Here is a 16,247-nt window from a genome sequence, read left to right on the forward strand (position 1 = left end):
AAGACACCTAATTTCATCCAAATGTAACTGAATATTATCCTCCCCCTAAAAGAATCCTCATACTCAAGACCGTGTAATTGGATTGTATCAAAGTGTTACTTTATAATTTTAAAATAGCTTTCAGAAAAAGTGTTAGATTTTAAAATACAGGACAGAAACATGAAATAATGTAGATTTTGTTGGTTTTATTCTCCTCACTTTGCTACTTCCCAGGTTTCTGTATTCTTATGGCAAAAAGGAGAAACTAGCCATGCTAGATGAGGATGTTACATGATATTGCCCAGCTAGGAAATGTCGAATACCTGGCTTTCTGCTGTGGGCTGAATATAGGGACAGTCAATGCAAAGTTAGCATCTTTAACAATATATTTACCTCAGCTGGACTCTGGTTTTCTTTCACTGTATCTGTTGCAGGAATTTTTAAATTAGAGCAATCTCAATTATTGGAAGCTGGATGGCATATGTAGACACATTTTTCTCTCAAAGACTTCCAGAATCTCATTTCAGCTTCCAGTCATCTTGCATAATTAATTACCTGAAACATCCATCATTTTCTGCTACCCATTAACTATCACTTAGTTTAGCCACTTTGTTAATGCCATGTATTTGATGCAGTATCTATGAGTGCGCTGACTAATGTCATGCTTTCATATATCTCTAAAGATTAAGGGCCTGGAATCACACCCTTGATTGGTTTAAACTGGTAAGTTTTCTTGATTTCACTGGAAATAATTAGCTTTAGAAGAGCAATGAGCCTGGTGCATTTGTAGATGGATCTATGCTTATTTTCAGATGGTATAGTGTTAATGTATTTGATATTACAGAGTGGAGTGAAAGGATCTAACATCTTAAAGAAAACTAGAGCTCTGCATTTAGTTGAGACTGCATAAGACAATCTTTGACAGAATTTTTTCATTGCAACAAAATAAAGTTAGAAAGTTGTCTTTAAGCAACTGAATAAACTGAGACCATTACTGGCAACAGTCCAAGCATTTTTGTTTTGGGACTTAATTAGTGAATGAAACTTCATTTAGTGAAGCTGATAGCATGTGTCTGCATGTGCTCGCATGTATAAACTATTACTTACTAATACCTTTTAATAAAGATATTTCAGATTTGCTTATGTGGTATCCAGGTGCTAACTGAAAAGCAGAGTACTAGGTTTGTTCTTCTGGTAGACCAAAAGGCTACTTTGAGTTAATTGGTGATTTTTTGCAGATGACATCTAATCTATAAGAATAAATTACTTTGCACTCTTATTATGCCTTAATTGAAGTGCATCAATGTGAAATTGCAATAGATGGAGCTACAGTAATTCTAGCCTGAAGTAAGTTAGGGTGGATTTGAGGCTTTTTTCCCTGCCTTTTCCTTGGACTAAGGACAATTCTTTGACATCTTGTATTTATTTAAATTGTTGCTAGAAAAGATAGGGGATATGCATATGACCAGGTGTTTTTTAAGACTGCCCTGAAGAAATACACAGGAGCTGTGTGTATGATCTAGATACGAATAAGTATCTTTTATGTCCTACTGTTTTGTTTAACAGCTGTACAGTCAGCAGTGGCCAAATCCCTCAGGATTGTGCTGGGGAGGAATAGTTTAATAGCCACCTTTTTTTTTCCTTTTTTTTTTGTAAATGGCAGGTACCATCTTCGTGACAGCAACCCTCATCCCATTTGTGCATCAGCTCTGTGCATTTAAGAGAAAAAAATGTGTGTTGCAGTGCAGTAAAATCATTGTGAAGAGATAAAGCATCTCCTCCTATGGAACAGGAAATTTCAGAGACAGCAGAAAGCAAGAATTGTGCTAGGAGAGGCAGGATGCCATGTATGAAAGTAAGAGGCATATGGTGATGCAGTTTAATTCTTAGTTCACATTTTACCATAACTCTTAGATATTTACCAGGAAATTAGATTTAATGCCTCTGTTGAGGCATATATGCTCTTGATGTATGTTTCTGGTGTTCAGTTAATAGCATTAAAAACAGTGTAAGAATCTTGCTAGCACAAGCCTGTATACGAATATGTTTTTTTGCAGCATATTTTTATTACAGACCTCTCCAAGTTTTCCTTAGTGGCTCAGATGGTCATAAAGTATGTTTGTGTGTGCTGTTAATTGGTTTGCTTTTCTTAGTGATCTTTGGCCTCTGAGAAGTAGTCCACAGAGTTTTAGAGGTCCACAAGTGTAAGTTGAAAACCTGCTATATTTCTTAGCTTTCTCACTGTTGGACAAGTCCTTTTCTCTGAATAAGAATAGAATCAGTATCTCTGTCTTCATAAACACAAAATGGCAATTTCAAGCTGTGATATATATATATATATATATATATATATATATATATATATATAAAACCTGATGTGCTACAGTTGTGGTGGTGTTACGGTGTCCTCCAACATGCCTCACTTTGCAATTCAAACTGAAACTGTGTTGCTGTTTTTTCTACTTACTTTCTCTTACCAGAAGTCGTTTTTACATGTAGGCTAAGATAGCCACAAATACAATGTCTTCAGTAAGACAAGTATGCCTCTAGTTTTTTAAAGAGACGGAGCAGAATGTCAACTTTCTAACTGCTTTGCTACCATTGCATATTTTATCACAGCAAGAAAACAGATGGGGATGTGATATCACAGATAGATCAAGGAGCTGGTCAACCACGTAGCATCTGTAGAGAGCATGGCAGATTGTTATCACAGGGGTAAAAATATTACCAGGTACTCAGGAGGACTTGTCAAATGATAAATTTATTGTGTGCCCCCAAGTGTATTTCAAAGAGCATAGTGGACACATATAAATTCACGTGAATAGCAGAACTCAAAGAGTAATGTTGATACTGATTAAATAAGATTTAAGGTCTTAGATAAAGAGAAGGGACAAGGAAAGGCGAAGGAAAAGAGAAAGCAGCAGGATAGAGAAGTTTTCTTTCTCAGGCTTTCTCAAAGCTTATTTAAATTTCAAGTATGTTTAAAGGGTCTCTGCACTGATCAGGCTACAGAAGTCAAATCTTGATGATTGATGTCTCATATGTTGTTCAACTCACACATTCAAAAGCAAAGAGGCATTTTTGTGATTATCTGGTATCATCTCTACCTGTATTATACTGATCATAAAACTTTCCTGAAATAAATCTTATCCTAACGGTGACATATTTTTAGAAAGTATCCAGTTCTGATTTAAAAATGCAAGTGATGACATATTGAATACAGTTCTTGGTAAATTGGTCCAACGGTTAATCTTTTCTATTTATTTTCAAATAAGAAGATTTGAGTTCACAGTAAATTAGCACCATAATTTCTGCGTTCTGATTGAAAGATTGCACTTTCAAATAGCTGCTAGGCTTCTAACTAGTTATTTGCATATATGGTTTTAATGAAGATTTCAGACTTTCCTTTCATCAGCTCATAGAATTAGCATTGATTGGACCCTCATTGCAAATCTTAACACTGTGAAGAAGTATCAAAAATTAGGGTTCTGTCCCGGTCAATGGAACTCATACTCATTGGGGGGGTGTGGGGGAGTGTGTATTTCTAAAATGTATACTTTCCCTTCTAGTGACATAAACCCATCCTTTCTCTCATCCACATATATATTCAAAATTCTGATAAACCGAGTGGTATTACTGAAAATACATACTAATATACAACCAGGGTGATCATTATGCAGCAAAGATGATTTCCAGGTCAATTTAAATGTATTACCTAAAAGATGCTTTTGAAAGCTGAATCTGGACTATATGTAGTTCTAAGTAGCTGCATTATTACACTGCTCATGATATAGCGAAAAATTCTCAAATATATTGGGTAGAGAGATCTTCTGGGCTGTCTTGAGATAATGAGCTCATTTTACCCAAATCTTGAAGGAAAATGGAAAGCAGACTTTTTTATTGGGTCAATTTTGACTTTTAAAGTCTTGCACATTAAGAACATTGATATTTGTTAGCTCTCCACTATAATGTTTTCCAGGTTTGTAGCTGCTGTCTTTAATTGTATTATCCAAAGTTAAACGTTATGGCTTATCGCATAAAAGACTAGCATATCTTGATGCCTTGTTTCTGATCTTCCTACTGAAAATGAGAATGCTGAAAGACCACAATGAAGGACAGATACTTGACACAATGCGCTATGGGCTGCTTAATTTTTGCATATTGCACTGCTTGAAGTATGTCGTTCTGAAACAGCTGTGCACTCAGTCCTGGTGAAGACAAGAATCTCTCCCTCAGGGCATCACTTTCTTCTGCCAAGTAGGAAAGTCAAGTTATGGCTTTGGCTAAGGACTTCTCTGTTCTCTCATGTAGTCCATATCATTTGGGTTTTGGCTGAGTATATTTGGAAGGATCACTGTGGGTTTGATTTTTATTATTCTGCATTTTATAAAACAATAAGATTTGGTTTTACCTATGCGGTCTTTTAGAGACTATTGATTTTATTTATATTTGTGTTACTCAGAGATGGTGGTTCATAAAAGCAATGCTACTGTGTTAGTAATAGAGCCTTGTTAATTTCCTGTGGAAAGTTTGTATACAAATTAAAAATACTTCAAACTGACAGTTCTATTGCCCTAGAACATGACTGAGCAGTGTACTAGTAACTGTGGTTTTTACCTTGTGGAGGGCACATATGCTTTGTTGATGTAGAATTGCTGATTTTTTCAAAAAATAAAATATTCAAAGGTACCTGCTCTTTTCTGTAGCAAACTCCATCTTTTTTTACCCTGTGCTTTTAAAGAAGAAAAAGAGACAATCAAATCAAACATACTCCAACTGTCTTTTGTGTCCACCTGTGCCAAATGCCATTCATGAATTCTTAAGGCATACTTCTACTTTCTGATATGTGTCAGCGCATATTACTTAAAATCCTGTAAAATTAGTTCCTGCAGCTGTATTTCTGATACTAGACTAGCCTCCTCCTTTTGCAGCATATCCAGAAATCAGTATTAAAGGTCACTGCTAGTGAAGTAGCCTTATTCCTTATGTAATTCTTTCAAAGTATGTCTGCAAAGACCTTATAGCAGCCTACTGGTATCTAAAGGGGTAGATTACAAGAAATCTGGAGAGAAACTTTTTATAAGGATGTGTGGAAATAAGACAAGGGGAAATGGCTTTATGCTGAAAGAGGATAGGTTTAGATTAGATATAAGGAAAAGATTCTTTACTGTGAGGATGGTGAGGCACCGGAACAGGTTGGCCAGAGAAGTTGTGGCTGCCCCACCCCTCGAAGTGTTCAAGGCCAAGTTGGATGGAACTTTGAGCAACCTGGTCTAGTAGAGGGTAACCATTTGGGAGCAGCTGTGTTGTACTTTGAGTAGGGGTCTAACAAGCAGAGGGGACCTAAAACCCCTTTTTTTCTGGCATTGAAGCCAAAACACTGGCTGCAATAACTGCCTGCAGAGCAAAGGATCAGTTTACACTTCCCACCTTGATGCCAATTCTACTGTCGGAGCTTAGAGAATTGCTTCTGTGAATCTTGTCTCTGCATCTGACAGTTCTGTAACAAACAGCTGACTTTTTGTATTCTTGTCATTGTCCTGCGTCTGACAACCTGCCACACACTGCAGGAGCTGTGACCCACTAACTGCTCACACTTAACATATGGGTCAGGAGAGCTGGAGCAAAACAACACTGTGCCGTGCTGTGCTGCAGGCAGAGAAAATGCCCAGCAAGGTGCTTTACAAACATTGACTTGCTTCACTGTGTGGGTCTGCCCCAAAGCCTGACCCCTTGTGCAAGCATGGGATAGTCACGGGGAGTGATTCAATGTCTCACATATAGAAAATACCCAGAATTTTAGAGACTTCTCATAACTTTCCTGACATAACAGACAAGGCAGAATGGAAAATAACCATTGGCCACGTAGTGGACAGGCAGCTAAAGATTTTGAAAGCACACTCAAACTTCTATCATTTCTTTACCGAAACTTTAAAGGCAGAGTCAGTCATCCTCACAGCCTCAGAGAATGCTAGAAATTATAATCTCAGCCTTTTTCAGCCTATGGGATACTTGCCAAGAATGTTACAGCAGATCTAAGCATCTTCCTTCTGTAATGGTTGAGGATAGTCTTTCCAGGATAGAAAAAAAAACTGGCTTAATCCGGACTTTTTTTTTTTTTTGTCATTTAAAGAGCTTTGATATAGCCTGTGAAAGGGAAACTGTGTTTTGGAACAAAACTCTGGGTTAGCCTGCTCTGGGCTTCATTGCACCCAGTGAAGTTGTGCTAGTACATCTTTGACAATGGAATTAAGTGCTCTGGTGTGAGCACTTTTTCTCTTGCACTAATGCTCTTTTGCAGTCCTCCTGTATATTATAAGTTTTCTGTAACACATCAGCACTTGCAAGTGGCAGATGCCAGACTGAAACAGCTGCAAGGGACTTCTGTAACTTGCTGTGCCAGTTTGTCCTCTCACAGGAGAAGAAACCAAGAAAATGCAAAGTGAAAACTCCCAGTGTTTCAAAAAGCCACAAAGAAAGGCCAGCCTTTTTGTAGGTTCCAGCAACTTCAATAATGTTAATTAGAGGGACTTGGTATTCTGGGAAGAATGTTAAAAATTCCAACAGTGAAATAGCAATGCTGAAGAAGCACATCAGAGCTTTTCTCCATATATACTTTCAGAATTCCAAAGGATATAGTTACAAGTTCTTACATTTACTGAGTCAATTCTGTAAATTGTTTGCTTTGGTTAAATGGATGGGAATTTCCAAAGGCTAACTTGTAGGGCAATAGCATTGGTCAGTAGAGTTGGTACTGTTGATATTTTTAAGCAATTCTACTTCACAGATGCACCACTTTAGAGTTTTAGCAGTTAATGAATTACTGTAGCTGTTTCGTATTACTTGCAGCACAATTTGTTGTTCATACACTTAACCTTGAGCTACTGTTCTTACAGTAACACAGCTTAATTAAGACAGTTAAGTAGTTGAGCTGTTTCCTAAGTTTTTCCAAGTGACTGAGGTTATGTGAATAGTGGGAACAACTATGCACAAGAAAACTTTTCCGTTCCTGAGGTGTTCTTATTAAGTCAGCCATATAGTCTAGCTATACTGAATGGATGGATTTTCGTTCTACAAGGATCTTAGACAAAAAACAAACCACAGCTCCAGAACATTTGCAATTAAACTGGCCTTATATCAGAACTCTTCCTGGCCCTCAACAGGGCCACTGTTACATGACACATTCAGGTCTTTTGATAGTCACAACTTGATCACTGCAGAAACACAAGCCTAACACATCCCAAGACAGAGCTGTGAGCTGAAAAATTCAGTTTAGGCTATTTGCATGGAAGATACTTGTCCTTATTTTAGAACTTTATTTTATCAAGTTTATGGACTGGCATCAGAAAGTATACATTTTTTTAACAATTAATGTGACCAGTCACTTAACCTTATGATGTGAAAACTGGATTGTTTGCAAATATATCCGTATAATATGTAGAATCACAGACTCATAGAATGGTTTGGGCTGGAAAGAACCTTTAAAGGTTAGCTAGTCCAAACCCCCTGCAGAGAGCAGGGACATGTTCAACTAGATCAGGTTGCGCAGAGCACTGTCCACCCTGACAATGTGCATCTGTTAACAAGTATTTTGCAACACAACATTTGTTTTCTAATTTTTTAAAAGTACACCTGCAAAGATTCAGACACATTGATTTGCCTTCTATATGTGATCATCTATGATTATCCCCCTGTACTCAGCACTGGTGGGGCTGTACATTGAATACTGTGGTCAGTTTTGGTCACTACAAGAAAGAAATCGAGGTGCTGGAGTGTGTCCAAAGAAGGGCAATGAAGCTGGTGAAGGGTCTGGAGCACAAGTCTTATGAGGAGCAGCTGAGGGAACCATGGTTGTTTAGACTGGAGAAAAGGAAGCTCAGGGGAGACCTTATCACCCTTTATAGCTATCTGAAAGGAGGATTGAGACAGGTGGGTGTCGATTTGGTTGGTAACAAGCAATAGGACAAAAGGAAATGGCCTCAAGTTGTGCCAGGGGAGGTTTAGATTGAATATTAGGAAATATTCCTGTCCTGAAAGGGTTATCAGACATTGGACCAGGCTGCTCAGGGAGGTGGTGGGGTCACCATCCCTGCAGGCATTTAAAAGACACACAGATACGGCACTTAGGAACAGGGTTTAGTGCTCAACTTGGCAGTACTGTGTTAATGGTTGGACTCTATAATCTTACGGATCTTTTCCAACATAAACAATTTACGATTATACGATACTGTAATCTTAAACAGCCAGGAAAGAGTGCATAATTATGTAGCATGATACTTTTCAAATCTCATGGATTTCATCTATGCTAAAATTTTGTGTTTCTGAAATCATTAATATGTGTGTGGCAGAAAGTTACAGTAACAGATGAGTACTTTGCTAATGTTGCAGTTACTCTTTTTGTATACCAAATGAGTTTGGTACAAAAATCCTTATTGAGCAGCACTTTCAGAAGACTTGATTTATCTGATTCTTGAGCAGAGATATATTTCAGATGTCTAGAAAGGAATACTTTACTTGCAGTGAATAGTTTATATTCTCCTATATCTTCCTTATGGGAGTTCCTAGTCCTTTTATTCACCTTACCCCTTATCTATTACTAAAATATGCTATTAATATTAGGATGTGCTGGTCAGGAAAGTAAGGAGCAGTATCCTCTGCTTCATGAATATCACATATACATTAATGTTCACAGCGCTGTTGCCCACGTAATTCATTCAGATTATTAGCCAATGTGAATTCAAGAGAAATGTCTAAGATGAAAATAAATGTGCTCTTTAATTTTAACCATATTGCTTAAAATTTGCTTATCTTGCTCACATTTCTAAATGAGTAGGTATAGTTTAAAGGGCAACTGAAATTTTCTGTATGTGACAATTACCATTCAGTATTAATGGAGGGTGTCAAACTAACGTCCTAACCAAGGAACTAGTAATCCAGAAGGAATAGAAATTCTTCCCTCAAAACATGTCTTGCATTCTTCCACTATGCATTGATGCATTTATACTTGTACAATTTAACATTTGCTTTTAACAAAGTAAAAAATCACATTTGACTACATAGGGAATTGTAACTGGAAACATAGCTAAATTATTATAACACATGCCTGAACAGGTGGGTAGTATTAAAGCCTTAAGTGTTACTGCTTTCAGTAGCACAGCTCTTTGAAAAAACCTTTTAGGCACATCAGACCAGTTTTTATAAGTTCTTGTGGTTTATTTTTAGGGTAGCATTTCTTGCTTTGTATTTTTCTCGCAGGCAGATATTTTTATTTTTTTGAACAAGACATTCTGCCCCTTACTTTCATCGAGCCACAATGGCTGCTGGGTTATGAAACACTTAGACGGACAGAACTCCTCAGAGGGAAGGTTTGGTTTTCTGTGATGTGAAATGGCACTTTCATAGTAACTAACCTGCACCTGGTCTTTTACTGCCTCACCAAGTTGTGTCAGTCCATTACATTAGGAAAAGTTCTGTCTTGGCCTTCTCCTCTGCATGAATTTGAATGCTTAAATAACGCCAGAGCTTAAAATAATTCAATCTATGAAGGTGGGTTTTTTTTTAAATATTTAAAGTTTCACAACTCTGCTATCCTATTTGCTCTTTAAAAATGCTGGAATCATATTAGAAAAAAAAAAAAAAAAGATTTGTCTGAACGGCAAGCAGAAATCATTACCCAGGCAGATAAACCTATAAGGCATTAAAATTTACCTTAACTCAAAATACAGGGCTTGGCTGTGGCAAACGCTGCCTATTTTACTAACAGATATGTAACAGAGAAATGGTCCAAATGAGCTTAATAAATTTCTTTCCTAAACTCACAAAAGACAACATCCTCACTTCCATAATTCTATTAGAGTCTGCTTCTTTGGAGGAGATAAAAGTAAGAGATAACCTCTCCATTCAGAATTATAAAATAGCAATTATTCAGCTGATGATTGGAATAGTTACAGTAGAAGGACTTAATTATGGAACAAAATTAACTCAATCTTACCTATTTTGAGAATAATGCAAAAATAAGCTTTCTTTTTTTCAAAATGTTTTTTGGACTAAATAAAATAAACAATTTGCTTCACTTTTTTTCATGAGGAAAAGGTGATGGCATATGACAGCAGCGTTCTTGGTCAGATGACAATCCAAGGATAATAAGAAGACAGCAATTGCAGAAAAAGATAATTTATTTTAATAGACTACTTGATACAGTTTAAAAACAGACAGTCTTTCAGATGCACTGGCCCTTTTCAGCAACAGCAGATTCCCCTCTGTGGCTCAAAATTGCTAGCTTAATATCTAGATAGAGTCACAGAAATGCATAGTAGTATATGGAATCTATATTAATTGCATACTGAAAACTCCTCTTGTGATAAAGACAAAACATGTTGTTGCAGTCTCTCTTTTATCCAAGTGATGAATAGGAATAAGTACTTGCACCCACAGACCTACAGAGTAGGTATGCTGCTGTGTGCTAAAGTATTTCTCTATAGGTGTTTGGTTAGATGAGTTTATCTGTATCGAGGCACTCCCCAAAAAAAACCAACAAAACAACAAACCCACAAACTGAAAATAAAAACCTCATCTATTTTATCAGTCTGATTTCATGACATTATGAGTGCTACTAAGCCATGCTGATATTACTGCATGGAAGAAAAAAGGCATGAACAGGTGGTGATATTAACAGGCTTCTTATGGTTCTGAAAAATGAGATAGAAATGTTTCATGTCATGAAAGTCAACATCAATCATCATCTATCTTGTGTAGATATGGAAGTTAGCCAACGTGGTTCTTGCTGAGGAGGCGTGAGATATTTCTTTAGCATCGGAGCTGTTGGTCTGGACACAAGTCATAATTTGTCTAATATAGATGAATGAGAAGAATATTACTAATACATTCTTTTTTTTTTTTTTTTTTATAAATAAACTGAAAGCTCCCCCTTCTGTCACATTTCCTGTACTGAATACAAGGTTCCTGATGTCTGCTGTTAGCACCAGGAGACATTTCCTCTTTTGCTCTCTTTTTAAGAACCTTTTCACAACGATTCTTTAAGATTCTTGCAGGAATATATTTATAGGTTACCAAGGATTTCAGATTTCCCCATCAAGTGCTGGGGCTCGATGTGAGCTCATTCCTCAGCAGGGGATTGTCCTAAGTCTTTACCTGTAATTCTAATGTTACTTTTCCAGGCAAAGGCTCACTTGCTTCCCACTTATCTGTGTGTTATACAGAGTAAGGAAAACAACTTTCTCAGAAAGTTTGTGTTAGCATTTATTTTTTCCTTCATAGAATCATAGAATAGTTAGGGTTGGAAAGGACCTTTAGATCATCTAGTTCCAACCCCCCTGCCATGGGCAGGTACACCTCACATTAAACCATGTCACCCAAGGCTTCATCCAACCTGGCCTTGAACACCATTAGGGATGGAGCATTCACAACCTCCCTGGACAACTCATTCCAGTGCCTCGCCACCCTTACAGTAAAGAACTTCTTCCTTATATCCAATCTAAACTTCCCCTGTCTAAGTTTTAACACGTTACCTATTGTCCTTTCATTACAGTCCCTCATGAAGAGTCCATCCCCAGCATCCCTATAGCCCCCTTCAGATACTGGAAGGCTGCTATGAGGTCTCCACGCAGCCTTCTCTTCTCCAGGCTGAACAGCCCCAACTTTCTCAGCCTATCTTCATACAGGAGGTGTTCCAGTCTCCTGATCATCCTTGTGGCCCTCTTCCTGGCTTGTTCCAACAGTTCCATGTCCTTTTCATGTTGAGGACACCAGAACTGTACACAGTACTCCAAGTGAGTTCTCACGAGTGCAGAGTAAAGGGGCAGGATCACCTCCTTCGACCTGCTGGTCACACTGCTTTTGATGCAGCCCAGGATATGGTTGGCTTTCTGGGCTGCAAGCACACACTGAAGCCAGCTCATGTTCATTTTCTCAACGACCAACACCCCCAAGTCCTGCTCTGCAGGGCTGCTCTGAATCTCTTCTCTGCCAAACCTGTAGCTGTGCCTGGGATTGCTCTGACCCAGGTGTAGAACCTTGCACTTGTCATGGTTAAACTTCATAAGGTTGGCATCAGCCCACCTCACAAGCGTGTCAAGGTCCCTCTGGATGGCATTCCTTCCCTCCAGCATATCAACCGAACCGCACAGCTTGGTGTCATCAGCAAACTTGTTGAGGGCGCACTCGGTCCCACTGTCCATGTCAGCGACGAAGATGAACAAGACCAGTCCCAACACCGATCACTGAGGGACACCACTCGTTACTGGTCTCTAGACGGACATTGACCACAACTCTTTGCATGCAGTCATCCAGCCAGTTCTTTATCCACTGAGTGGTCCACCAATCAAATTGATGTTTCTCCAATTTAGAGACAAGGATGTTGTGTGGGACAGTGTCGAACGCTTTGCACAAGTCCAGGTAGATGACATCAACTGCTCTACCCTTGCCCATCAGTTCTGTAGCCCCATCATAGAAGGCCACCAAATTGGTCAGGCAGGATTTCCCCTTAGTGAAGCCATGCTGGCTGTCACCACGCACCTTGTTGTTTTTCATGTGCCTTAGCATGCCTTCCAGGAAAATCTGCTTCAAGATTTTGCCAGGCACAGAGGTGAGACTGACTGGTCTGTAATTCCCTGGGTCATTCATTTTCCCCTTCTTGAAAATGGGGGTTATATTTCCCTTTTCCAGTCGTCAGGAACTTCACCTGATGCCATGATTTTTCAAATATGATGGCCAGCAGCTTAGCAACTTCATTTGCCAGCTCCTTCAGGACCCGCAGATGGATTTCATCAGGACCCATGGACTTGTGCACATTCAGATTTTTAAGATGGTCTCAAACCAATTCCTCTCCTACAGTGGGCCCAAGGTCTTCATTCTCACAGTCCCTGCGTCTGTCTTCCAAGTCTTGGGTGGTGTGGTCAGAGCCTTTGCCAGTGAAGACTGAGGCAAAGAAGTCATTCAGAACCTCAGCCTTCACCAAATCCAGGGTAGCCAGTTCTCCCAATAGCGATTCAGGCAATCACTATGTCTCAACTATAACCCTAACATCTCTTTTCCTAATAAACCCCTTAGAGTCACTTTGAGAAATCTACAGGATCTTTTTGAACCAACATTGTAGCTCTGCAGAGAGCAGATCCTGCTCAAGCTCAGGGAATCTGCAAGCCAGGGAAAGGGGAAAAAAGCAAAACAAGTCTAGGGGAAAGTTTGGTTAACTGCTGTACTGCTTTCATCTCATTTCTGCCTGTGTTTCCAGGACCACCAGTGTCAATCATTCTTCTAATCCCTTAAATAAGTGCAGTCTCTTATGTGCTTATTACAATGACCTGATTTGTCACTGATTTTCCACTTATGCAAACAAAGGGAAAGACTTTCCCAGCATGTACAGCCACAGGATCCTGTATTTCCTATAAATTCCTACACTTTAATTTTGTTACAGTCACTGGTACCATATCTTAACTTCAAGCAGACTGACAAAGACAGTGAGAATGGTTAGGAAGCTTTCATTAATTTGTGATTAAAAGACCTATCTCTCTGTGTCCTTAAAATTATTTATGGGAAACAGCATTTTGCTGGAGTGTGAACACAGGAACAAATGCTTCTGTGTAGGAAGGATTATACTGGGACCATCCTTTCACACAGACATTCACACCAGTCACTGGCTACACAGAAGAAAATAAAGTAGAGTGAAGCAGAGTAAAATAACATTATAATAAGGTCAATTCAGTGATGAGCTCTAATAATAAAATGAGACTCAAATAATTATATTTTTTATTTCTTTTCTGGGTTTTCCATGAATATAAAACTGGTATTTTCTTCTATGGTAGTGATGCTACTTTGCTTTTTTTATGCAGTTAAGTAGTAAATGTGGCTTGTTTTAGTTGTAGAATAGCAGTTATTTTAAAGTCTAGTATCAGGGTAACGTTTTTTATGGCTACAGTGAATGAACTATGCCCATTAGACTTGGTCCATTAGGTCTGGAAGTGGGAGAATTGCTGGCCTGGCACCTTATGCCACTTTCCTGTTCCCTCTCCATGGTAACAAAACTCAGGATTGACCTACACAAACAAAGCTGCTTGCCCTAAACAGAGCACAGCTCAACTATGGAGGCAGCAAGGCCGGTTAGCTTTCACTGCAGTTTAAGCAAAGGTCTGCTAGTATAAATGTCTATACATACAAGAGAATACCAAATGTAAGCTTGCCATTAGAAGTCAAATCAACATATTAATAAAATAGCAAATTACACGTTCATGATATGCATGAATATAGGTACACACACACACACACCAAATCTGTATTCTTGTTAAATCCTTACTTTATATATGAATATGCACGTGTCTGTCTTTAGAAATGTCTCAGAAGCTGCTTTTATTATCGTAACAAAAGAGTAGGACTCCTTTGAGAGCCATTTGTCTGAAAAACTACTGTAAGCTTCTTTTGGGGAGGCTGGCTGCACTCAAGAGAGTTAAATCAGTAGAACTTTGATGAGACTAGAAGACCCACTAATATCTAATTAATGTGGAAATAATTGTTGTAATGGTTGCATTTCTCTACAAAGTATGTTCTGAAAAGTGGTTGCACTGTCAATTTAGTGAGCATTAAATCGGTTTGATACACGTATGGAGGTGCTGGGCTACTTCATAATGCTGGTGTTATTTAAACATTTGTTTATTAAGCTGAGAAAAATTGGAAATGTCGACAACTGCTATCCAAAAGCAAAAAAAGCAAAGCAATGTCTTTTATCAACAGAGATTTTCTTCAAAGGTTTTATTGTCCACCTTTTAGAGTCAGTAGGCTCTAATGACAAAAGTAAGAGCAATACTACAAGGGTACTGCTGGAAGTATAAAATAGTTGTTCCTGCACATGACAAGTTCCACCGTTTTTCTTTCAGTATGAATAAAACAGACTTATTCTTGCCCTCTCTGGATTACCCCTGAGCTCTTATCTTTTGAAGTTGAGAGTCATGGAAACAGCTTAAATTGTCTTTATCCATTTAATGTAGATTCAATTAACTCAGGTTAATGACTATGGGACAGAGCTCAGGGAACTGAGAGCTGCTCACATTCAACCCAGCTTATCTTGGTGACATACGCTGCATTTTGGGGGGAGAAAAAAGGAAAAGAGTGTGTTGCTGGGACATACCCTAACACAGTTTACAGAGAAGTTTTGCCTCTCAGGCAAGCACAAAGCTCATGGCTGCTTCTAAGTACAAAAGTGCAATACACAGTTGACGAAATCACTTGCTAAATGACTGCACCATATCTATTTACTAAACCTTTACTCTTAAACTTAGTACAATCAAAATGAATTCTTTGGGAGGAATACGTTGTGACCTGTTAAGACTTAGAGGAGTATTTTACCTGGGGTGTGTCTTCATCTTTCTTACATTCATATATATGTCATGGCCAGAAGTGTGAATACCAAATAATTTGTTTCAGGAAGAGTGAAAAATTGCAAATTATTGTCCAAAGAATGTGGAAAATTATGTAGTTGTGTAATATTTAATGGCATATATATTTGAAATCTTATTTAGAAGGTTGCAACAGGATTACTCAGAAGTGCAATTGCTAACCCTTTCCTTTTTCATTTATGTTCACAGGATTTTTGAGCACTGGGGACCAAGCAGCAAAAGGAAATTATGGCCTCCTTGATCTAATACAAGCTTTGCGATGGACTAGTGAAAATATTGGGTTCTTTGGTGGTGACCCATTAAGAATAACTGTTTTTGGATCTGGTGCAGGCGGTTCATGCGTCAATCTGTTGACATTATCCCATTATTCTGAAGGTAACCGTTGGAGCAATTCAACCAAAGGTATTATGCAGGTTGCAAATTTTGACAATTTTGGTGTCTGCATGCCATCACCATTAGTATTATGTGATGTTCTGTATATCCTCTATGTTCCTATGAACTACTGAGTTCAGCTCAATATTAAGCAAACTTTTTAAAGGCTGTACAAGCTGTCTTCTCCCTCAGCTCTTCTATGCATGTTTAAATTTTGGGTCACATTCTTCTTTTTCCTATGGAGCTTTGTGGAAACACTTTTATAGCAGACTCCTGAACAGCATTTTCTTGGTGCATCATTTTGGTCTCTTTTCTGTCCTACATCAGGGTGTCCTTTTAGGAAAACCAGTCAGTCATTATCACTGTAGATGAAGTAATCTATATTTAGACAGTCATGAAAGGCATGTTTAGTTTGTCATGAGGAGCAGAATTTAAAGAAAATGAAAATGACACAGCTTCTTTTCTCAGGCTAACAGCTAAAATGCTTAAAAC

General features: G+C 38.4%; 1 protein-coding gene across 8 annotated transcripts in view; it reads left to right on the forward strand.

The window, feature by feature from the left end:
• NLGN1 (neuroligin 1) overlaps window positions 1–16,247 on the forward strand; it is a 424,270-nt gene that overhangs the window by 397,893 nt on the left and 10,130 nt on the right. For 5 of the 8 annotated variants that reach the window (XM_061367066.1, XM_061367068.1, XM_061367065.1 and 2 more), the window contains one exon: window positions 15,573–15,785. In XM_061367066.1, the coding sequence (XP_061223050.1) occupies window positions 15,573–15,785 (213 nt within the window). The remainder of the gene's footprint in view (window positions 1–15,572; window positions 15,786–16,247) is intronic. The other 3 variants (XM_061367069.1, XM_061367071.1, XM_061367073.1) reach the window with 1 other exon arrangement.

This window comes from Neopsephotus bourkii, unplaced genomic scaffold (assembly GCF_033783945.1).
Source record: "Neopsephotus bourkii isolate Nb327-2 ecotype Australia unplaced genomic scaffold, CSIRO-AGI_Nbou_v1 NB_1373, whole genome shotgun sequence".
Lineage (NCBI taxonomy): Eukaryota > Metazoa > Chordata > Aves > Psittaciformes > Psittacidae > Neopsephotus > Neopsephotus bourkii.